Below are 25,917 nucleotides of genomic sequence, written 5' to 3' on the forward strand. Positions count from 1 at the left end.
TTGTGGGTGTAGAAAATCATCTTTTGAAATACCTTATATAATACATTTTTTTGCCACATGAAATACTTGAAGTTATTGTTGTGTACCTTATGTCATTTTAGCCCAAAATTGTACCTGTATTCTCTGTGTGCATATTTTGATGTATATTAGGAAATTATGGATCTGTGTGATTTCTTTTTTTTTTTTTTTTTTTTTTGAGACGGAGTCTCGCTCTGTCACCCAGGCTGGAGTGCAGTGGCGCAATCTCGGATCTGTGTGATTTCTTAAGTAAAACCTGATATTTTCACAATTTGATGATGACTCTTTAAAGTTAGACTTAAGTTTTGCCAAAAGCAAGAAGCCTCAAAGAGTAACATTTGTTCATGTCTTAACACTATCTCCCTCTTATTGGTCAAAGTCTCAGTACGGATGCAGTGTGCATATGCACAACAATATATTAATTCAGTTTAACAGACTTAATGCTGAATGAGCAATAAGATTAATTGAATTAACTAAATCTTTTGACAGTATCCACTTCCATATATATAGTTATAGATATAATGCTAGTGAATTTGAACTGTAAACAAATTAATAATACATGTGATTTCTGTGCAAATTTATGTTAGTCTTTTCAATATGTCAATATAGGGCAGTATTTCTCAAATACAGAGGATCAGTTTTGCACCATTGTCCCTCTTGGGGACATTTGGCGATGTCTGGAGACAGTTTTGATTGTCATGGCTAGGGGGTGCTACTGGTATCCAGTGGGTAGAATCAAAAGATGCTGCTAAACATCATATTATGCACAAGGCAGCCCCACCACCAACAAAGAATTATCCAGTCAAAAATGTTACTAGTAGTATGGTTAGGAAACTATCATATAGAGGAAGCAATCACATTTTACAAGAGCCATAATATTTAAAATGCCTTTTTGTTCATTCTCTGTGTATTTGACTAGAGTCACAAAATAACTTGATAAGATTGTTGCCAAAAATATTAGAAACTAGAAGAAAAATGTGTTGTTAAGTTTAAGAGTAGTTAAGTGAAATAAAGAATTATTATTCTTTGGATTTGGATGCCTGCATCAAGATTTAGATTGTAAGGATACTTAGGACTGAACATTTGCTCTATATGAAATTTGTATTAATCAAGGTATTAATTGCAGCAACCACTCTATTAATTACATATGTTTGGCCAAGTGTGGTGGCTCATGCCTGTAATCCCAGCAATTTGGGATGCCAAGACGGGCTTATCACCTGAGGTCATGCGTTCAGACTGGCCTGGCCAACATGGTGAAACCCCATCTCTACTAAAAATACAAAAATTAGTTGGGCCTGATGGTGCACGCCTGTAGTCCCAGCTACTCAGGAAGTTGAGGCAAAAAAATCACTTGAATCTGGGAGGTGGAGGTTGCAGTCAGCTGAGATTGCGCTGCTGCACTCCAGCCTGGGTAACAGAGTGAGACTGGGTCTCAAAAAAATTAAAACACACACACACACACACATATGTTTATTTACATCAGGCTCCAAGAAAACCATGAAGATGAAGTGAAAAAAGTAAAAGCAGAAGTAGAGGATTTAAAGTATCTTCTGGACCAATCACAAAAGGAGTCACAGTGTTTAAAATCTGAACTTCAGGCTCAAAAAGAAGCAAATTCAAGAGCTCCAACAACTACAATGAGAAATCTAGTAGAACGGCTAAAGAGCCAATTAGCCTTGAAAGAGAAACAACAGAAAGTAAGTAACAACAGAAAATTATCAACATTTAGGAAAAATATGTGGTAGATTGCTTTTAGAGAAGATTTGTAAATTTATAAAAGATGGTAGTATAAATCTCCATGTTGTAATAAAAAGTATGAGCTTTATCTTATGCTGTTAAACAGTATTTTAGACAATGCTGTTTTTGAGGGCAGATATAGTCCAATTTATCTTTTTATGCTGTTGTCAATCAGATTTGTGAATTATCTATATGAAGTTAGGAAAAATCTTAATGTACATTACAAAAATATAATATACATTACATTATATTTTCCTTTTTTCTACTGGGATTTTATGCTACTGAGGCTATTTTTAACAAATGAACAATTTTGAACACTTTGAGGGATTGAGGGAAGTATGATAATGACAAAAAGAGGTGAAAAAAGGGGGTCATAGAGATGGTTTTGTGAGAAGGAGTTGGTCAGTGTATTCTGATTTATTAGGGGTTTTTTTTAGTTTATCTCAGATTTGATCTATTTAAATTGTTTTAGAAGATGCTGGTGTTTTTCTGTGCTAGCTCATGAAATTTATGGGTAAACTTTAAGCCTTTCCTAGTCCTTTTTTTGTCTACCTAAATTCAATTAATTTCATATGGAAGGATGTACTGAGTAGTATAAATATCTAAACTTGGATGTTTGAAAACAAAACATACCTGATTTTTGTAATAGCTTGATTTAATGCTGAATTCTCAAAATCATTATTAAGATTTTGAACTCTCACATTCAGTGTGGAAAGAATTGAGTGTAATTACAAAAGATTTATTTGAAAAAGTTGAGTTGTTAATTTGTGGAATATGTTCCATTAAACTCATAATATTTTAGAAAAATAGGAAGTAATAAAGCTTGTTTATTTTTCGTATCATATATTCATATAAAATGTCAGTTTTCCTTTAAAAATTACATTTTTTTTTGTAATTTTTAGGCACTTAGTCGGGCACTTTTAGAACTCCGGGCAGAAATGACAGCAGCTGCTGAAGAACGTATTATTTCTGCAACTTCTCAAAAAGAGGCCCATCTCAATGTTCAACAAATCGTTGATCGACATACTAGAGAGCTAAAGGTGAACATCAACACATATTAATATAACAAAATTCCTGATAATTCCTATTGGAAGAGAATTCACTATGATATATAGTAATTTTGCTGATGAATAGGGAATTTATAATGCACTATTGGTGGATAGACATAGACACACATGCATTTTTCAACAATAAGTCTCTTTATGATACTCGTTTACTGATCATCATCTTGGGGATTAGGAAAGGATAGGCCATTATGAACTACTGTTTCTAATGAAATTAAATTTAAGAAATATTTTACTTAGGATTTTTTTAAGACTTCATTATATTTTTAGAGGAATTTTAGGTTCACAGCAAAATTGAGAGGAAGGTACAGAGATTTCCCATATATCTCCTACCCCGAAAGTGGTACATTTGTTACAATTGATGAACCTATATTGATACATCATAATCACCCAAAGTCCAAGTTTACCTCTGTTTTAGCTCTTGGTATTTTACACTGTGTTTGTTTAGACAAATGTATAATGATATGTATCCATCATTATAGTATTATACAGAGTATTTTCACTGCCCGAAAAATCTTCTGTGTCTCTTCTTCATTCCTCCCTCTGCACCTCACCAAAACCCTGGCAACCAGTGATCTTTTTACTGTCTCCATAGTTTCACCTTTTCCAGAATATCTTATAGATGGAAACATACAGTGTGTCCCCATCATTCTCACCATAGGACAGCTAGGAACTCCTTTCTAGTGGCATACATATTGTCTAGTATTGTAAGTTACCCTTTTATATCTTATCTTTATAAACTAGGTTAGAAATTACTTCAAGTCAGAGATTTGTTCTGTACTACTCTTATGCTTCATAGTGTTTAAAACGTTGTCATATATATTGTTATATACTTGTTTATTTAATTAATTCAGCCAAAATGAAATGTACGTATTTGATAAAATTTTGTTTGTGGGTGTTTGTTGAAGACGAATTGCTTTACACTAGTTTTATTTTATTTTTTCTCAAAGTCGACTTTTTTCCTCAAGGTAGACTTGACATGAATGTGAAAAAAGATATGTAGTTTGTGGTTATTTTTTTTCTCTTGTGTACTTAATTCAGACTGAATTTTTTTTATAATGGTATATTTTCTGTTTTATGTTCCTTTTATCATTGATACTTGATGACTCTTGAATAATACCTTTCTTTTTCTCTTATTAGACACAAGTTGAAGATTTAAATGAAAATCTTTTAAAATTGAAAGAAGCACTTAAAACAAGTAAAAACAGAGAAAACTCACTAACTGATCATTTGAATGACTTAAATAATGAACTGCAAAGGAAACAAAAAGCCTATAATAAAATACTTAGAGAGAAAGAGGAAATTGATCAAGAGAATGATGAACTGAAAAGGCAAATTAAAAGACTAACCAGTGGATTACAGGTAATTTTATATTTAACTCTGATAACATCTGATTTACAATATAGAGGTGGTAGTTTATTTCTGCTTTTATCATTTTATCTATGGTGTTTGTTAAAACTGACTTTCAGATCACTTTGATTAATTAATTTCTTTTGTGACTTCTATTGTGTTTATACTTCTAGAGTAGCATATTAGTATGTTGTATTAAAATGCAGAAACAGCTACCAGATTATCTTTTTTTTTTTGAAGTAAATCTTTTATTGCACTATATTTTTCCCTGAATACTGGCAAAAGAACCATAAAATTTTGCTAAATTTAATTTGTTGATAAATTTCAGAACCATTCTTACTATAAATTTAGTAAATTTGCCTATCTTTTTTTTTTTTTTAATTATACTTTAGGTTTTAGGGTACATGAGCACAATGTGCAGATTTGTTACATATGTGTCCATGTGTCATGTTGATTTCCTGCACCCATTAACTCGTCATTTAGCATTAGGTATATCTCCTAATGCTGTCCCTCCCCCCTCCCCCCACCCCACAACAGTCCCCGGAGTGTGATGTTCCCCTTCATGTGTCCATGAGATCTCATTGTTCAGTTCCCACCTATGAGTGAGAACATGCGGTGTTTGGTTTTTTGTCCTTGTGATAGTTTACTGAGAATGATGTTTTCCAGTTTCATCCATGTCCCTACAAAGGACACGAACTCATCATTTTTTATGGCTGCATAGTATTCCATGGTGTATATGTGCCACATTTTCTTAATCCAGTCTATTGTTGTTGGACATTTGGGTTGGTTCCAACTCTTTGCTATTGTGAATAGTGCCGCAATAAACATACGTGTGCATGTGTCTTTACAGCAGCATGATTTATAGTCCTTTGGGTATATACCCAGTAATGGGATGGCTGGGTCAAATGGTATTTCTAGTTCTAGATCCCTGAGGAGTCGCCACACTGACTTCCACAATGGTTGAACTAGCTTACAGTCCCACCAACAGTGTAAAACTGTTCCTATTTCTCCACAACCTCTCCAGCACCTGTTGTTTCCTGCTTTTTTAATGATGGCCATTCTAACTGGTGTGAGATGGTATCTCACTGTGGTTTTGATTTGCATTTCTCTGATGGCCAGTGATGATGAGCATTTTTTCATGTGTTTTTTGGCTGCATAAATGTCTCCTTTTGAGAAGTGTCTGTTCATGTCCTTTGCCCACTTTTTGATGGGGTTGTTTGTTTTTTTCTTGTAAATTTGTTTGAGTTCATTGTAGATTCTGGATATTAGCCCTTTGTCAGATGAGTAGGTTGCAAAAATTTTCTCCCATTCTGTAGGTTGCCTGTTCACTCTGATGGTAGTTTCTTTTGCTGTGCAGAAGCTCTTTAGTTTAATTAGATCCCATTTGTCAATTTTGGCTTTTGTTGCCATTGCTTTTGGTGTTTTAGACATGAAGTCCTTGCCCACACCTATGTCCTGAATGGTATTGCCTAGGTTTTCTTGTAGGATTTTAATGGTTTTAGGTCTAACATTTAAGTCTTTAATCCATCTTGAATTAATTTTTGTATAAGGTGTAAGGAAGGGATCCAGTTTCAGCTTTCTACATATGGCTAGCCAGTTTTCCCAGCACCATTTACTAAATAGGGAATCCTTTCCCCATTTCTTGTTTTTGTCAGGTTTGTCAAAGATCAGATAGTTGTAGACATGTGGCATTATTTCTGAGGGCTCTGTTCTGTTCCATTGATCTATGTCTCTGTTGTGGTACCAGTACCATGCTGTTTTGGTTACTATTGCATTGAGGTATAGTTTGAAGTCAGGTAGCGTGATGCCTCCAGCTTTGTTCTTTTGGCTTTGGATTGACTTGGTGACACGGGCTCTTTTTTGGTTCCATATGAACTTTAAAGTAGTTTTTTCCAATTCTGTGAAGAAAGTCATTGGTAGCTTGATGGGGATGGCATTGAATCTATAAATTACCTTGGGCAGTATGGCCATTTTCACGATATTGATTCTTCCAACCCATGAGCATGGAATGTTCTTCCATTTGTTTGTATCCTCTTTTATTTCATTGAGCAGTGGTTTGTAGTTCTCCTTGAAGAGGTCCTTCACATCCCTTGTAAGTTGGATTCCTAGGTATTTTATTCTCTTTGAAGCAATTGTGAATGGGAGTTCACTCATGATTTGGCTCTCTGTTTGTCTGTTATTGGTGTACAAGAATGCTTGTGATTTTTGTACATTGATTTTGTATCCTGAAACTTCGCTGAAGTTGGTAATCAGCTTAAGGAGATTTTGGGCTGAGACAATGGGGTTTTCTAGATATACAATCATGTCATCTGCAAACAGGGACAATTTGACTTCCTCTTTTCCTAATTGAATACCCTTTATTTCCTTCTCCTGCCTGATTGCTCTGGCCAGAACTTCCAGCACTATGTTGAATAGGAGTGGTGAGAGAGGGCATCCCTGTCTTGTGCCAGTTTTCAGAGGGAATGCTTCCAGTTTTTGCCCATTCAGTATGATATTGGCTGTGGGTTTCTCGTAGATAGCTCTTATTATTTTGAGATACATCCCATCAATACCTAATTTATTGAGAGTTTTTAGCATGAAGGGTTGTTGAATTTTGTCAAAGGCCTTTTCTGCATCTATTGAGATAATCATGTGGTTTTTGTCTTTGGTTCTGTTTATATGCTGGATTACATTTATTGATTTGCGTATGTTGAACCAGGCTTGCATCCCAGGGATGAAGCCCACTTGATTATGGTGGATAAGCTTTTTGATGTGCTGCTGGATTTGGTTTGCCAGTATTTTATTGAGGATTTTTGCATCAATGTTCATCAAGGATATTGGTCTGAAATTCTCTTTTTTGGTTATGTCTCTGCCAGGCTTTGGTATCAGGACGATGCTGGCTTCATAAAATGTGTTAGGGAGGATTCCCTCTTTTTCTATCGATTGGAATAGTTTCAGAAGGAATGGTACCAGTTCCTCCTTGTACCTCTGGTAGAATTCAGCTGTGAATCCATCAGGTCCTGGACTCTTTTTGGTTGGTAAGCTATTGATTATTGCCACAATTTCAGAACCTGTTATTGGTCTATTCAGAGATTCAACTTCTTCCTGATTTAGTCTTGGGAGGGTGTATTTGTCAAGGAATTTATCCATTTCTTCTAGATTTTCTAGTTTATTTGCATAGAGGTGTTTGTAGTATTCTCTGATGGTAGATTGTATTTCTGTGGGATCGGTGGTGATATCCCCTTTTTCATTTTTTATTGCATCTATTTGATTCTTCTCTCTTTTCTTTATTAGTCTTGCTAGCGGTCTATCAATTTTGTTGATCTTTTCAAAAAACCAGCTCCTGGATTCATTAATTTTTTGAAGGGTTTTTTGTGTCTCTATTTCCTTCAGTTCTGCTCTGATTTTAGTTATTTCTAGCCTTCTGCTAGCTTTTGAATGTGTTTGCTCTTGCTTTTCTAGTTCTTTTAATTGTGATGTTAGGGTGTCAATTTTGGATCTTTCCTGCTTTCTCTTGTGGGCATTTAGTGCTATAAATTTCCCTCTACACACTGCTTTGAATGTGTCCCAGAGATTCTGGTATGTTGTGTCTTTGTTCTCGTTGGTTTCAAAGAACATCTTTATTTCTGCCTTCATTTCATTATGTACCCAATAGTCATTCAGGAGCAGGTTATTCAGTTTCCATGTAGTTGAGCGGTTTTGAGTGAGTTTCTTAATCCTGAGTTCTAGTTTGATTGCACTGTGGTCTGAGAGACAGTTTGTTATAATTTCTGTTCTTTTACATTTGCTGAGGAGAGCTTTACTTCCAACTATGTGGTCAATTTTGGAACAGGTGTGGTGTGGTGCTGAAAAAAATGTATATTCTGTTGATTTGGGGTGGACAGTTCTGTAGATGTCTATTAGGTCCACTTTATGTAGAGCTGAGTTCAATTCCTGGATATCCTTGTTAACTTTCTGTCTCGTTGATCTGTCTAATGTTGACAGTGGGGTGTTAAAATCTCCCATTATTATTGTGTGGGAGTTAAAGTCCCTTTGTAGGTCACTCAGGACTTGCTTTATGAATCTGGGTGCTCCTGTGTTGGGTGCATATATATTTAGGATAGTTAGCTCTTCTTGTTGAATTGATCCCTTTACCATTATGTAATGACCTTCTTTGTCTCTTTTGATCTTTGTTGGTTTAAAGTCTATTTTGTCAGAGACTAGGATTGCAACCTCTGCCTTTTTTTGTTTTCCAGTTGCTTGATAGATCTTCCTCCATCCCTTTATTTTGAGTCTGTGTGTGTCTCTGCACGTGAGATGGGTTTCCTGAATACAGCACACTGATGGGTCCTGACTCCTTATCCAGTTTGCCAGTCTGTGTCTTTTAATTGGAGCATTTAGCCCATTTACATTTAACGTTAATATTGTTATGTGTGAATCTGATCCTGTCATTATGATGTTAGTTGGTTATTTTGGTCGTTAGTTGCTGCAGTTTCTTCCTAGTCTCGATGGTCTTTACAATTTGGCGTGTTTTTGCAGTGGCTGGTACCGGTTGTTCCTTTCCATGTTTAGTGCTTCCTTCAGGAGCTCTTTTAGGGCAGGCCTGGTGGTGACAAAATCACTCAGCATTTGCTTGTCTGTAAAGTATTTTATTTCTCCTTCACTTATGAAGCTTAGTTTGGCTGGATATGAAATTCTGGGTTGAAAATTCTTTTCTTTAAGAATGTTGAATATCGGCCCCCACTCTCTTCTGGCTTGTAGAGTTTCTGCCGAGAGATCAACTGTTAGTCTGATGGGCTTCACTTTGTGGGTAACCCGACCTTTCTCTCTGGCTGCCCTTAACATTTTTTCCTTCATTTCAACTTTGGTGAATCTGACAATTATGTGTCTTGGAGTTGCTCTTCTCGAGGAGTATCTTTGTGGCATTCTCTGTATTTCCTGAATCTGAATGTTGGCCTGCCTTGCTAGATTGGGGAAGTTCTCCTGGATAATATCTTGCAGAGTGTTTTCCAACTTGGTTCCATTCTCCCCATCATTTTCAGGTACACCAATCAGACGTAAGTTTGGTCTTTTCACATAGTCCCAAATTTCTTGGAGGCTTTGTTCATTTCTTTTTATTCTTTTTTCTCTAAACTTCCCTTCTCGCTTCATTTCATTCATTTCATCTTCCATCAGCGATACCCTTTCTTCCAGTTGATCGCATCTGCTACTGAGGCTTCTGAAATCTTTGCGTAGTTCTCGAAACTTGGCTTTCAGCTCCATCAGCTCCTTTAAGCCCTTCTCTCCATTGGTTATTTTAGTTATCCATTCTTCTAATTTTTTTTCAAAGTTTTTAACTTCTTTGCTGTTGTTTTGAATTTCCTCTCGTAGCTCAGAGTAGTTTGATCGTCTGAAGCCTTCTTCTCTCATTTCGTCAAAGTCATCCTCCATCCAGCTTTGTTCCGTTGCTGGTGAGGAACTGCGTTCCTTTGGAGGAGGAGAGGTGCTCTGCTTTTTAGGGTTTCCAGTTTTTCTGCTCTGTTTTTTCCCCCGTCTTTGTGGTTTTATCTACTTTTGGTCTTTGATGATGGTGATGTACAGATGGGTTTTTGGTGTGGATGTCCTTTCTGTTTGTTAGTTTTCCTTCTACCAGACAGGACCCTCAGCTGCAGGTCTGTTGGAGTTTACTAGAGGTCCACTCCAGACCCTGTTTGGCTGGGTGTCAGCAGCGGTGGCTACAGAACAGCGGATTTTCGTGAGACCACAAATTCAGCTGTCTGATAGTTCCTCTGGAAGTTTTGTCTCAGAGGATACCGGGCCGAATGAGGTGTCAGTCTGTCCCTACTGGGGGTATGCCTCCCAGTTAGGCTGTTCAGGGGTGAGGGACCCACTTTAGGAGGCAGTCTGTCTGTTCTCAGATCTCCAGCTGCATGCTGGGAGAACCACTACTCTCTTCAAAGCTGTCAGTCAGACAGGGACATTTAAGTCTGTGGAGGTTCCTGCTGAGTTTTTGTTTGTCTGTGCCCTGCCCCCAGAGGTGGAGCCTACAGAGGCAGGCAGGCCTCCTTGAGCTGTGGTGGGCTCCACCCAGTTCGAGCTTCCTGGCTGCTTTGTTTACCTAAGCAAGCCTGGGCAATGGCGGGCGCCCCTCCCTCAGCCTCGCTGCCGCCTTGCAGCTTGATCTCAGACTGCTGTGCTAACAATCAGCGAGACTCCGTGGGCATAGGACCCTCCGAGCCAGGTGCGGGACACAATCTCCTAGTGTGCCGTTTTCCAGGCCCGTTGGAAAAGCGCAGTATTAGGATGGGACTGACCCGATATTCCAGGTGCCGTCTGTTACCCCTTTCTTTGACTAGGAAAGGGAACTCCCTGACCCCTTGTGCTTCCCGAGTGAGGCAATGCCTCGCCCTGCTTGGGCTTGCGCACAGTGCGCTTCACTGACTGTCCTGCACCCACTGTTTGGCACTCCCTAGTGAGGTGAAACCGGTACCTCAAGCAGAAATGCAGAAATCACCCGTCTTCTGTGTTGCTCTGGCTGGGAGCTGGAGACAGGAGCTATTCCTATTCAGCCATCTTGGCTCCACCCAGATTATCTTATGTATTAAGTGTCATTTAGAAAGTATGGTCAGTGATAGCTTCAGAAAGTTGCTATTATATAATTGAAATATTTACTATTTTGTTTTACATTTATTTGTAAAAATATAAAGATACATTTTATTTTTTAGGACAAACCCCTGATAGATAATAAACAAAGTCTAATTGAAGAACTCCAAAGGAAAGTTAAAAAACTAGAGAGCCAATTAGAAGGAAAGGTGGATGAAGCAGACCTAAAACCTATGAAAGAAAAGGTATGTGAAGAAACATACTAATATGCTTAAGGTAGTGACAGAGTAAGTTAAATACATAGTTGATTAACAGTTAATATACTGCCTTAATTTGATGACCTGGCTGGATTAATTCTATATGAATTTTGAGGACTATAAGCAGTATTGGATAACGTAGAAAAGTCTAAAATAAGTTTCTGTTCTGTAGGAATTTAGAGTCTACTTGAGGAGATACCTGTAATGTAACTCTTACTTGGAAATTACTGCATCAATTCCATTCACCTTTCTGACATTAGAGTACCTCTAAAGTTCCTTCACACCTTACATATATTCAACTGTGTATCATTTCTCTCCAAAGTAATCATTTACACAGGTTGGTGCTTTTGACTTTTGGGACGGAAAGATAGACATTTTAAGACCCCCCACTTTGACCCAAATAGGTCCTTTTTAATCTTTCAGGAGACTAGGGTGTTATTTCAGATAGCAAAGTGATTTGGAATATATTCAGTATTTGCAGTAATAATCAGTAACCAATCTGCTCATAGATTAATTCTGTGGGAGAAATTGCTTAAAATTGTATAGTTCATAGTAAACCGTTTTGTAATAAAAATTACTGATTGAAATAATCAACCCCCCAAAAAACTAAAATTGGCTAAAATGCATGTAATTAAATTTGTTATGGACAATAAATTGGAGATAACTTGTTGGTAACATTCAAAATATCGAAAGTGAACTGGGAAATGTTGATGTTAGCAGTAATATTTACCCTTGAAGAAAATCAGTATGGAGGAGCTATGGTTAGGAAAATTTTTATTATAAAATTTACCCAGAAAATATTTAATATCTATAAAATAATTTCAATCACATGAAAATGGAAAAGAAAATTCTGTCTTTAAAGGCATTGAATAGAAAATAGGTAATGGAATTCAAATTTCTTAGTAGAGTATGCTCCAAAATTTTTTTTTTTTTTTTTTTTTTTTTTTTTTTTTTTTTTTTTTTTTTGAGACGGAGTCTCGCTCTGTCGCCCAGGCTGGAGTGCAGTGGCACAATCTCAGCTCACTGCAAGCTCCGCCTCCCGGGTTCACGCCATTCTCCTGCCTCAGCCTCTCCGTGTAGCTGGGACTACAGGCGCCCGCCACCACGCCCGGCTAATTTTTTGTATTTTTAGTAGAGACGGGGTTTCACCGTGGTCTCGATCTCCTGACCTCGTGATCCGCCCGCCTCGGCCTCCCAAAGTGCTGGGATTACAAGCGTGAGCCACCGCGCCCGGCCTCCAAAAATTATTTTCTATGAAAATTCATTAATGTCAGTGTAATTTTGATGACACTATTTGCACGGAGTCACATCATGCTTGCTGTCAGAAGCTTTGCTGGTGAAAACTGTAAGATCAAAGTGTCCTTACTCTTTTGGATTTCTGTCTTTGCTAACTCCCTAATTGGGGGTAGGCCTGATCTTATCCTTAAATGGCGATAGGTTAGAAACTGGTATGTTTGTTCCTAACTGATGTGTTTCTATACCAGTTTCTAACCTGATTCCTATCAGGATGTTTTAAGAGCCTTGTGGCTTTGCCTGGACTCTTCTGTGCTACAGTTTATTTAGTTTATTTATTCAGTTTATTCCTCCTTAAAGTGGGAATAATACTATCTGTGTTGCCAGTTTCTCAGGATTATTTTACATAAAATGACATGATATGCGGAAGTCTTTTGTAAGCCATCACATCCATAGCAGTATAAGATATTACTACTATCTAGAAAGAGAAAACAGGGGTCTATGCCCAGTATTAAAATTGGCATTCAGGAATCTAGTGAGAATATTTTTTCAGGTTCAGTGCTTGGGCATTTCTAATTTATACTCAAGAAATGCTTTCATATTGTTTGGAAATTTTAGTACCGTTTTCTCTGTAAACAGCGTTTGTAGTCTACCTATGTCACAAAACTCACCCCTGTGCCTTGCATTTCATTCTCCTTAGCATTTATTACTATCTTAACATACTAGACATGTACTTGTCTGTATGTTCATTTTTTTTTTTATTAGACCATCAGCTTTGATGGCAGGAACTTTGCCTATTTTATTCATTGTTGTATTCCCAGCACCTAGAACAATGCCTGGCACATAGTAGATGCTCAGTATTTGTTGAATGTGTATAAATTTTTAAATGTTATAATAATATTATTCTGAAATCTATGCATATGAAGCTTTTGGTACAGAAAACATGAAAAGAGAACTACCCCCTTATCCAGTCTTCATCCCTCTTCTCATTCAGTCTAGAACATCCCTGTTTTGGAAAAAATTCTCAAACCGTATGTTTATCTTGCCCTCAAACCATAACAATAATCAATGCAAAAGACTTCTGAGACCCCCAGAATATGTGGGGATTTCTCCACATCAGCAAGCAAGCAGTTGGTTTTGCAGCAGACACCAACTGGGTGTCATCCAATTCAATTCACCATCTACCTGGAGATAGTGTCAGATCCCACAGATATCTTGCTTCCGATCAAATCACAAGTCCAGGCCTCTGTGACTTCTGGAGTTCCCACATCCCCAGCCCCCAGCTTTGGGTTTGATTAATTTCCTGGAGTGGCTCACAGAACTCTGGGAAACATTTACTTACATTTACCAGTTTATAATAAAGGTTATTACAAAGGATACAGGTTAAGAGATGTGTAAGAGGAGATATGGGGGAAGGGGTGTGGAACTTCCATGCCCTTCTGGGGTGCCACCTTCCTCTAGAAACCTCCACATGTTCAGTTCTCCAGAACCTTTCTGAACCCAGTCCTCTTGGTTTTTAGGGAAGCTTCATGACATCGGTATTTCTTCTCCTAGGGTATGGGGCAGGACCCCCTCATATTAGGGTTTTAAGACCCACAGTCAGAAAGGCAGGAGAAGATTACAGTCCTACCTTAGGCAGGTGAAAGGAGGACAGGAGAAGGTTAGAGAGACTCTTTTCTGAGGTATGCTCCAAAGGCCTAACACACTCAATATTATAACTAAAGACCAGGACAAGGGCTATGAGAGTTATAAGCCAGGAACCATGGAAAAAAGCCTATATGTAATAACACCACAATACCCATGGTACCATTCATGTTTGTTGTTTTTCTGTTTTTCAGTTTTCTTTCAGTCTTGCTTCCCTTAATCTTAATTTAGCAGGTAATGCCAGTTGGGATAAAATTGTCCAAACCCAACAAAGTACTGTGTGCTGCAGGATTATTTAATGACATACCTTATGTCCCCCACTAGTATTCACATTTCTGGGAGTACAGAAAAATTCTTGTACATATTTCAGAAAAAATGAAATTAATAACTATCAACCACTTAGTGAAGTTTTTACTTTTTTTTTTTTGAGACAGAGTTTTATTCTTGTCGCCCAGGCTGGAGTGCAATGGCGCAATCTCAGCTCACTGCAACCTCCGCCTCCCGAGTTCAAGTGATTCTCCTGCGTCAACCTCCCAAGTAGCTAGGATTACAGGTGCCTGGCACCACGACTGGCTAATTTTTGAATTTTTAGTAAAGATGGGGTTTCACCATGTTGGCCAGGCTAGTCTCAAACTCCTGACCTCAGGTGATCTGCCTGCCTTGGCCCCCCAAAGTGCCGGATTACAGGTGTGAGCCACCACACCCAGACTGAAGTTTTTACATTTTTTAAAAGGCACTTATTAGCTGAATTAAATAAGGTAAAAAATTGATTAGTATTAGAGACGAGAATTGGAGAATATAGTTCTCTAGTATTTGAGAAGGTCGTTTTGATAGGACAACTAATCTTAGTGAGAATTTGGCTTTGTTTCATTTTTTTAAATTTTTTGAGATGATGTCTTACTATGTTGCCCTGGCTGGTCTTTGAACTCTGGGCTCAAACGATCTTCCTGCCTCGGCCTCCCAAAGTGTTGAGATTATAAGCATGAGCCATCACCCCAGGAATTTGACTTTAAACCATGGTTCTCAACCCTTTCAGATTCAACATTCCCTTTAATAAAAAATATAATGTTTCATAATTTCCCCTTTACTATTATAATTGAAATGCATAATTAACATAAACTCCACCTACTTACATAATTTCAAAAATGTCATTATGAATGTCCGAAATGAAATATATAGGGGGAACATAAAAGGAATATTCATATTTCAACATGTAAATGCTTTGGCATGACTCCATTGGAAAATATAATAAACTAGTCATGTGCTTGCACCTTCATTAATGTGAATTCAAAGCTACGATTGCAGACTGACACAAATGTGTTCTATTGGCAACTGATGGGTCATGACGGTATTGCCATTTGTAATTGGATTTCCAAATTGATAAACATATTGTTGGTGCAGTTCTCAGCAAAACAATGTCTATAATCTTACCTTTTATAAGACTGTTGTATTCCTAGAAAACTTAGTGTATAGTAAAACCATTAAAAAATTACTTATTGTGAATGTGTTAGTTGGAGATAAATTCTTAGCTCAGACCAGTGTAAGCAGAATTTTTTACTGTATTGATATCCAGTAGAACATTTGAAAGTTGTTCAGTGCATGAGACTATTCTGCATTGGATAGGCTTTCTTTGGCTCCTTTATCATAGTTATAATAAACCATGACACCTACCCCTGAAATGCCCTGATTCCCTTCCGTTTCTTTTTCTTTTTTCTTTTTAGCGTTTAAAATGAACTTACTACAAAATAGATTTAGATTTATTTCTTGTTTTGTTATCTGTATTATTTGCTCCCTTCTCCCCAATCTACCTAACCAACTAGCAGAAACTAGATTGTAAGATTCATGAAGATACAGTTTTTTATCTGATTTTATTCATTTGTTCTATTCCTGTTGCCTCTAGAGTAGTACTTGGCACATGGTTAGCACTAAATAAGTACCTGTCAAATGAGTGAAGTAATGTGCATTGAAGACTTGAAGGGGCTCTGATGCTAGGAAATTGTCATGGGATAATAGATGAGGTTGGTCGTTTGTACAGAGGATTCTCGTTAGAAGCTTACTCTAGTCATGGTTGTATTAGAATCTTCATTTAAAGACTCCTGAAGGGTGTTGGCATTAGTCAGAACTGTCTCCCAGAATTTTATTTGTCTTGTGATAGAATAAAGCATAGTTAGCCTTAAGAGCAGTTTTCCTAATAGCTCGGCATGCCCGAAGATTCTAGGAGTTATACAGGTTGAACATCTAATCCAAAAATGCTCCAAGATACAAAATTTTTTGAGCACCAATATGATGCCACAAGTGGAAAATTCTGATGTGATCTCATATGATGAGTCATAGTCAAAACTTTGTTTCATGTACAAAATTATTAAAAAATATTGTATAATACTACCTCCAAGCTATGTGTAGAAGGTGTATATGAAACATAAGTGAATTTTGTGTTTGGACTTGGGACCCATCCCTAAGATGTCTCATTATGTATATGCAAATATACCAAAAATATTAAAAAAAATCCAAATTCTAAAACACTACTGGTTCCAAGCATTTCGTAAGGGATGGTCAACCTGTATAGCAAAATGAACATATTTACATATTCTCTATGAAATATTAGTTTACAATTTTTCTAGGCAAATTATAATTGATAAATCTTAAAGAAAATTTAAAATAACACTGGTAATTTTCCTACCTTCTTCGTTATTGTTACAGAATGCTAAAGAAGAATTAATTAGGTGGGAAGAAGGTAAAAAATGGCAAGCCAAAATAGAAGGAATTCGAAACAAGTTAAAAGAGAAAGAGGGGGAAGTCTTTACTTTAACAAAGCAGTTGAATACTTTGAAGGATCTTTTTGCCAAGTGAGTTTAAATATCATTATAAAACTAATTATATGTAAAATCCTTTAGTGACCTGGAAATTATATAGCTTTATCATAGGTGATAATATGAGAAATGGTCTAGTTTAAATGATCATTTATTATCTATGATTTACTTACTTTCTATTTTCTTTAAAATGTGTTTTAAATATATTGTAACAATTGTAGATGGATTTTCCTGTGATCTTGTTATAAATTAGCTTATGACAAATATAGGATGTTACAATTATTGTAATTTGGTTTGGTAATGAGTATGCAATTGAAAAGCCAAACACTGAATGGTATATTTCATGGTTCTATATTAAATTCCACAGAGCCGATAAAGAGAAACTTACTTTGCAGAGGAAACTAAAAACAACTGGCATGACGGTTGATCAGGTTTTGGGAATACGAGCTTTGGAGTCAGAAAAAGAATTGGAAGAATTAAAAAAGAGAAATCTTGACTTAGAAAATGATATATTGTATATGAGGTAAGCTATTAGATGGAAATGTTCTACCCATTATAATGAAGAAAAACTGGTTGACCCCTGGAAATTGAAATAATAAATGTGTGTTGTCTTAAGCTTGGGTTATGTTGTCTTTTCCCATGTGAATTGAGATATTCCTGGTTCTTCATATGCCACATAATTTTGGATTGTATTTTTGATCTTTTGAATATTATGTTGTGAGACTCTCATTCTTATTTAAATTCTATGAGAAAATGTAGATACTTTTGTTTTAGCATGCAATCGGTCTAATTAGGTTCAGGCCACAAGTTCCAACCTCATTTCTTGGGCTGTGATTCCATTTTTCATTTTTTTTTAAATTTTTTTTTTGAGACAGAGTCTCGCTGTCACCCAGGCTGGAGTGCAGTGGCTCGATCTCGGCTCACTGCAGGCTCCGCCCCCCAGGGTTCACGCCATTCTCCTGCCTCAGCCTCCCGAGTAGCTGGGACTACAGGCGCCCGCCACCTTGCCCGGCTAATTTTTTGTATTTTTAGTAGAGACGGGGTTTCACTGTGTTAGCTAGGACGGTCTCGATCTCCTGACCTCGTGATCCGCCCGCCTCGGCCTCCCAAAGTGCTGGGATTACAGGCGTGAGCCACCGTGCCTGGCCTGTGGTTCCATTTTTCAAAGCCTTTACAATACTCTTCAGATCTGTCCTGCCTGTGTACCTCACAATAGGTGGTCTGGTATGTGAGCTATGTACTAGTAGTTCAGTTCTTAGAAACTTTGGTATTCTGATTAGGATCGATCCATACATTTGCAGCTCAAGAGTGAGCCCAGAAGTTCATAAACAACTTTATAGGGTCCCTTTCTTGAGCTCCTCCCTCTTCGCCATCTCTCTGATACTTTATTTCCTTAGGGATTTCCATTTGGGGCTTTAGTTACCCAGCGATGCCGTGTACTTCAGGAATTGCACACTTTGCAGCCAAGCAAGCAAGAGGAGAGTAGAAAGAGGAAGAAAAAAACGACTTCTACCTTACCCTCTTAGTATCATAGCTCTACCAATTGGAGAAGATTTCCCTCCCAAAAAATATTAGCTTCTATGAGTTCCCATTGCAGCCTCTATTACCACTGCTATGGGATGGCTTAAGGGTTGGGGTATGAAAGAACAGATAGAAGAAAAAAAAAGTGAGGTGTTTTCATATTCTCTCTTGAGTGTTAAAAGATTCCCTTTCTCTTTACTTGAGCTAGAATTAGAAGCTTTACCTGGAGCTCTCTCCGTCAGTGCAGACACCCATCTTCAGGTTTCAAATAATGTCTTCAGGGCAGGCAGTAACAGAATAAAAGAAAAGGTGAACTCATCACCTGTTTGCTGCTATTTTAAGTTCTGGTATTCTATTGTAATCTGCCTTCTACTCCTTTGCAAAGTCCTCAAATGGTTGCACTATGCATTTAGGAGAGAGAAGATTGAATGTATTTACTCCATTGTACCTGGAACCAGACGCCCCTGCCCTGCATCACCCGATGTCATTTCTTAGCAGAGCCTTTGAGATTTTTGTGTGTGTGTGTGCTTTACAATCTCTTTCCAAGTTATATCTTTTTTTTTTCTTCTGATATAGTCACAGTCATGAAAAGCAAAATAAAATCATGTGTTAACATTTAAAACTTTTTAATTTTCTTCTAACAACAGCTAAAACTATTTAATCTTCGGTTTTGCTCATTTCTTCCAAGGTAAACTTCAGCTGGTTTTATGTGATTTGCTATTTTTTCTTCTTTGTATTTACAAATGATCTGTGACCATATTACTGATCTTTGTAAAGGGCTGATATCTACCAGCAACATTTGGATATGACAATATTTACCCTTTGTAAATACACATTTTCTATTTATCTTCAAAAATTACATTCATTAGTCTGTGTTAATGTCTGTTTACTATTGTGTCATTATGAATGTGATGTGAACATACGAAGTTGAACTTATTTAAACGAACACTCATGAGCTTCTAATCCACATTCTTTCCTTTTCCTTCTAAGTTACCATTTCCTAAAAATCTTTTAGAAGTTTATAGGGAAAAAACAAATTATTGAGGAATTTTTCTTTCTCTTGACATCTGTTTATAGTTACTCTCTTGTTCCAGCAGTGGATATTTCCCCTCCGTGTTTTTCTTTGTCTAAACATATGTTCAAAACAAAACACTTTTATTCTTTGCAGGTTTTACAAGGATCAAATTTTAGTTTTGAAACCTGCTATTACTTTTGGAGGCTCTTTTTTTTTCTCTAATAATGTGAGTTCATGCGGGCTGAAGTAATTGGAGAATATAGAAAAGATTGAATTTGTCTTCTCTCTGAACTCTAGTTTGAATTTCTAGATTTTAAGAATCATCTAGATATTAAAGAGGAGGGGCATATCAAAGAGGAGAACCCTAGCAGAGATAAGAGGCAAGAGTAAATGTTTCATGTATGGGTAAGAGTGAATTTGTATTTACCTAAGTAGAGGTACACTCCTGGACAATAAGGTTGGATAGATGTGGAGGTGGCAAACCATGGAGGGTCTTGTAGGTCAAGCGGATGTTTTTAGACTTGAAGTGTTAAATGATTATCTGAAATCATTGAGAGTCTTTTTAGATCCTTGAGCTTCTTGAGAAGACCATGGATATTATGCAGTTATTATATAATGTTTTAAAATAGTGAGTATTTTAGTTTAACTATCTTATGTAATTCCATATAAATAGATGCCTGTTCTTTAAAAATGTTAATGTATTTCAGTAAATCAAAATATACTTTTTGACTCATCATTTAAAGGAGGCCTTCAGTGAATGCTCTGTAGATGATTATTTTATAATACTAATTTTGATATCGTAATTTATTTGTTGTAAAGTTTAGAAGGTTTGAAGAATTTAAAATAAATATAGTGTTAATAAACACACTGAACTTTTTTTTTCTATCTTGTATTTTTATATAGTACAACAGAAAAAAGATGAAATGTGAATAGTAAAGAGTCTGTGATTGTTGTTCCTAGGGCCCACCAAGCTCTTCCTCGAGATTCTGTTGTAGAAGATTTACATTTACAAAATAGATACCTCCAAGAAAAACTTCATGCTTTAGAAAAACAGTTTTCAAAGGATACATATTCTAAGCCTTCAGTAAGTGTATATCTTTTATTATTTTTTTTCTTTTTTCCATGTTTAAATGCATGAAAGTAAAATCAACTTCTTTCTTAATCTGGCCAAAAGCATTACATCTTTCTCATTAATAGTAATACAGTAAATTCAACTTTTATTTTTAACAGGTAGTGATGTGTAATAATTTATTTAATCCTTTTTAATATAGTAACAGTAAACTTAAGATTCTTAAGCTTTTCATAAAACTCATAAATGATTTCTAGAAATTTTAAATCTGTAGTTATCGTTATGTATTTTGCTGTAGCAGCAGTATACGGTTAAATAAAATAGGAAAACATGTTCCAAGACTGTTTTCATTCAGATATTTATGGTATATTTTTAGCTTATAAAACCTCATTAATCATTAATGTAAAATTATTTGTTGGATTTTTTAAATATTTAGTGTATTATTTTTGTTTCTTTTTTCTTTTCATGTTTCTTCATTCTTCCACCTTAAGCAGAATCAGGTGTGTGATACAACTATGTTTTCTATCCTTGTTACCATTATTAATAAATACAAGGGCATGATATTTTTCACAAAAGAAACACTTTGTTCAGAACCAAAAAAGATCATGGCAATACTCAGAATTAAAAATGGTAAGAGACTAGGTACCAATGATGACTTACCTAATTGGGTACCTAGAAATATTCTATGGTATTAGAGTAATGATGAAAAATACAAATTAGAACATATTTTAGATCCTATTGAGTTAAATAAATCAGAGTCAAGACCAAACAATAAATAAAGTCAATTTACATCAACAAATGGTAAGTTGGCAGATTTTAACTCCCTTTTTGAAAATGAACTAAGATCCTAAGGTTGGTAAAATTAATCAAGAATGTTGTCAAAATGATAAACATAAAAATGAGGAAGAGAATAAGATAGGCAAGAGTGAGAAAGGAAAGAGACACATAGCTGAAAATGTGAGTCACAACAACTACATGGATCCGTAGAATCTGCTATGGAGGACTGTGATTATGTGACACTGATGCAGTGGCTCAGTGTGCTGAGGATGATGCACAGGCAGGCGATGAAACTGATGCATCAGTCCAGCCAAGAAAGGACGCGTCCCTGGTTTGGATACATGGCCGTCCTTTCTTTCTTTGTTAACTGAATTTTCTTATAGTAAGTAGCTTACATACATATATAGTGCAAATGGAAAAGTGTGTAAGATTTAGAAAAAGCATTAACTATTAGTAAACTTTATCTTAAGCTCTAACTTTTGATTAGTTCCTACAAAAATTAGTGAATATGCATTTCTAATTTAGTGCTTTTTTTTTTACAATTGGTGTTCACTTAATGTTATATTAGATAAATGAATAGCAAAAATAAGGCACTTTAGAGGTGATTGTTTTGCCTTACAAACTTCTAATCCATCCAGCTGTATTTAGAAGTAAGATCTCACTACAGCAAATTGTATCAGTAAAATTTTGTTACAGTGTTGTACAACGTCCTAAGATATATACTAAGTTCCTTCAGTGGCTTTTTTTGCCATGTTTTATAACAGATACTTTTGTTATAATGAGAAAAAGAAACTTGGATGTGTTGCTGTCTATATTGTGTTAGGCTCAGGCAGGATGCTGTGGCTTACTCATTTAATCACTTTGGGAGGCAGGGCCAGGAAGATTGCTTGAGGCCAAGAGTTTGAGATCAGCTTGGGCAGCATAGCCAGACCCTGTCTCTACAAAAAATTTAGACAGATGTGGTGGAACAAATTTGTAATCCTAGCTATTAGGGAGGCTGAGGTGGGAGGATCATTTGAGCCCGGGAGTTCGATGTTACATTGCCCTATTGCACTCCAGACTGGGCAACAGAGTGAGACCTGTCTCTAAAATAATAATAATGGTAATGATAAATGGTGTTAGGCTGTGTGCCTAAGTATATTTTTCACATAGGCTGGGTAAAGTGGCTCATGCCTGCAATTCCAGCACTTTGGGAGGCCAAGGCAGCAGGAGCACTTGAGGCCAGGAGTCAAAGACCAGCCTTGAGAGACCCCATCTCTACCAAAAAAAAAAAAAAAAAAAAAAAACAATTAGCTGGGTGTGATTGTGCACACCTGTAGTCCTAGCTACTCAGGAGGCAGAGGTGGGCGGATCACTTGAGCCCAGGAGTTTGAGGTTATAGTGAGCTAAGATTGTGCCACTGCACTCCAGCCTGGGCAACAGAACAAGACTCTGTCTCAAACAAAAACAAACAAACAAAAAGCACTTTGCAGAATATTAGTCTAACTCTACAGTTTATGGACTTTTTATGTATATACTACTTTTGGCTAGCTTACATTGAGGTACAGAACAAAAATTTGTTTAGCATTTATCGTTTTTTTCTTTATACTGTCTACCTCAGATATTCCAGTCACCTGTCATGGAAACATCAACTAAAATTAAATATCTATGTTAAGAGAAAATGGCTGAAAGTGATTTAATTCATAACACTTTTTTTCACGTGCTAATAAATAAGAATTTGAGACTTCCACTATGCATTATCTCTAACTCCTATCCACTAAGAATTTGATTTTAAGTAGTTTATGGCTTTTAACCGGATTATTCTTCTGTAAGAGTTTGGAAGTCTCATGAAGTTCATTATACAAGAATTCTGTTTACAAGAGAGAGTTTCATTAGAATTTATTTTTCAGAAATTTGGACAATCTCAACGAATACCTTTAGTTTTATTATTTCAAAATTCTAGGGAAAAAAATGATCCATAATCACTAATAGTAACTGCATCATATTTTAGTGAGAAATGTGTTAAAAATATCCTCATGTGAGATCTGTTAGATAGAATTACCCTCTACTGTAATATTTAATATATTTTATATCTACCAATCAGTGATATTCATAGGTGTTTATCATTTGCTGAATCAAATAGGAACCACAGAAGACAGGAAGTTTGGGAGATAGAAGAGCTCAGGGACAGGAAATCACAGATGTCCATGTCTGAAATAACCTTAAAAGTTACCCTGTCTAATGCCTTCATTTATAAACTGTAGCAGTAGAATTTGCCTAGTATTAACCTAATAGTGGTAGCATTTGAATGTATACTTGGGCTTTCTTATTAAGTGGAAATGTATTCCTGTGATTTACATATATCAACAAAAATGTTTGTCTTCTTTTTTTTGCTACTACATATGTGCATATGCACACACATCTCCTCAAACAAAAATCAGATGGACACATGCAGTCATTGGATCTAAAAGATGTTATAAAGTCGTGTGTAATAGGTATTTTATAATAATATATTTTAAGACCCATAATGTCAGTGGAGTAACTGACTTTACAGCCCATCAAGCCAATAGAGAGAGAAAGGAGGAAAAAACGAAAGTTGTGCTGAATAATTAAAAAAAATTATTTCCTATGATGCTTATAACAGTCCTATGAGGTAGGTAGTATTCTAATTTATAGAAAAATGCATAGAAAAATATAATTAAGCACAGTTTAAAAAAATAAAGTTTAGAATGAAAAGTAACAATGAACATAAATAATGACCCAATGTAGATTCAGGTCAAAAGAAATGAAAATATAATATTAATGGTTTTCAAAGAGGGAACCATTACTTTAGCTCAAAGAATGAAGGAGAGCTTTCCGAAGGAGTAAAGAATTATGGCAGTTCTTTTGTAGCCCAGTGTATTCATTTGCTAAGGTGGCTGTAACAGACTACTACAGATTTGGTGGCTTAAACAATAGAAATTTATGGTCTTAGTTCTGGAGACCTAGAAGTCCAAAATCAAGAAATCAGCAGGGTTGATTTCCTCTGAACAGTCAGAGGGAAAGATCTTTCCCAAGCCTCTCTCCTTGGCTTATAAATGTCCATCTTTTCCCTGTTTCTTCATATCATCTTCCTTCTGTACATGTCTCTGTGTCTAAATCCCCAAATTTTCTCTTTTCATAAGGATACCAGTCATAGTCGAATAGGGTTTACCCTAAAATCTCATTTTAACTTGAATACCTCTGTAAAGACTCAGTCTCCAAATAAAGTCACATTCTGAGGTACTGGAAATTATGATTTTAATATATAAATGTGGAGGGTAAAGGGAGCACAGTTCAACCCATAACGGTTAGATAACAATCATGCTTTATTTTGGACTAGTAAAACCACCATAAATCAGTTTAACCATTATGAAATTATACATGAAGGCATTATATGTGTGGACAATATTAAGTCATACTTGCTTTGCTTCCATTGTGATTAAAACAAACCATATTACAAACTTTTGTTCTGCAAGTTTTGTATTCTAACTTACTTATTTTTGGCTTTCTCCAGAACACTCTGATTTTCTCATATTCCTTTGAGGAAAAAAAGTTACCTTTTGACAGTATTTTCTTATCCAGTATGTCTTTTATGGCTTTTATTTATTAAACTTTAAAAATATTCCTAATTTCATTTCCCTGAAGATTTCAGGAATAGGGTCAGATGATCATTGTCAGAGAGAACAGGAGCTTCAGAAGGAAAACTTGAAGTTGTCATCTGAAAATATTGAACTGAAATTTCAGCTTGAACAAGCAAATAAAGATTTGCCAAGATTAAAGGTGAATTTAATGTTTTTTATTAGGAAATCTAATGCCTAAAACTCCTTCCTTAGTTGTTATGTTTACTTTTATTAGCTTATTAAGAAGTCAAAAATGCATATTCCTAATATATCATGGTGGTGGTATACTTTATACATTTGCTCTTTAGCATTTATTTGTTGAAGGCCTACTTTTTATCAAACACTCCTGCAGGTGCTGGGAAACAGCAGTCAAAAAATTCCTTATACTCTTGGGACTTACGTTCTAGTGGAGAAGGCTGACAATAAACAAGTCACTAAATAGTATGTCATCTGATGTTAGTGCTAAGGAGAGAAATAAAGCATGACTGGTGTAAAGATTATGGGGAGAGGGAAGGGGTGTAACTGAAAATAGAGTAGTAAGGGAGGTCTTCCCTTAATAAGATGATATATGAACAGAGAGCTAAGGAGAGATAAAGGAAGTGAGTCATACAGATACTAGAAAAATAATTACAGACAACAGAAATAGCAAGTTCAGATGTCCTAAGGTGGGAAGATACGTGGTATATTTCATTAAAAATTATCACACTGTAAAATATAAGAATAATTTGTTTCTTTTAGAAATTTTACTTTATTCTGATATTAGTAATGATTTTTTAATCTTTGGTTTTCCAAGTCTTACCCTATTTATGGGAAGCTTTTATTCTTTTGGCTAGCTAATTGCTTCAGTTCTGTTTTCTAATCTAGAATGTTAGCAATCTTTTAATTCCACTGGTAATGATATAGTTAAGCTAAGTCTTACTTCTCACTCTTTATTTATTTATTTATTTACTCAGGGCACTAATCTGCCATTTTTTTCACACTTTTTTTTCCCTTTTTTTGGTACTGCTTCTTATTCTGGTTTTTACATTGATAGAACCAATGTTAGACGTTCATTTGCCTTTTGCTGTGTACATTTGGGTAAGGATCTATATGTGCAATATATGAGACAGTTAAAATCAGAATTCTAAATTTGTATTATTGCATCAGACAATAAAGTGGGAAATACTTCTATATTTCATATACACAGTATTCTTGTATTAATTTAATGTCTTAGTTCAAAATCTTCCTCATTAGTATAGAGACCCAATTATTTGATTTGGCAA

General features: G+C 35.9%; 1 protein-coding gene across 1 annotated transcript in view; it reads left to right on the plus strand.

Annotated features, from left to right (window-relative positions):
- CEP290 (centrosomal protein 290) overlaps positions 1-25,917 on the plus strand; it is a 102,754-nt gene that overhangs the window by 62,991 nt on the left and 13,846 nt on the right. The window contains exons 38-45 of the mRNA XM_030819885.1: positions 1,502-1,715; positions 2,658-2,795; positions 3,960-4,181; positions 10,832-10,954; positions 16,544-16,689; positions 17,021-17,176; positions 20,150-20,273; positions 24,681-24,815. Coding sequence (XP_030675745.1) covers positions 1,502-1,715; positions 2,658-2,795; positions 3,960-4,181; positions 10,832-10,954; positions 16,544-16,689; positions 17,021-17,176; positions 20,150-20,273; positions 24,681-24,815 — 1,258 coding nt within the window. The remainder of the gene's footprint in view (positions 1-1,501; positions 1,716-2,657; positions 2,796-3,959; positions 4,182-10,831; positions 10,955-16,543; positions 16,690-17,020; positions 17,177-20,149; positions 20,274-24,680; positions 24,816-25,917) is intronic.

This window comes from Nomascus leucogenys, chromosome 10 (assembly GCF_006542625.1).
Source record: "Nomascus leucogenys isolate Asia chromosome 10, Asia_NLE_v1, whole genome shotgun sequence".
NCBI lineage: Eukaryota > Metazoa > Chordata > Mammalia > Primates > Hylobatidae > Nomascus > Nomascus leucogenys.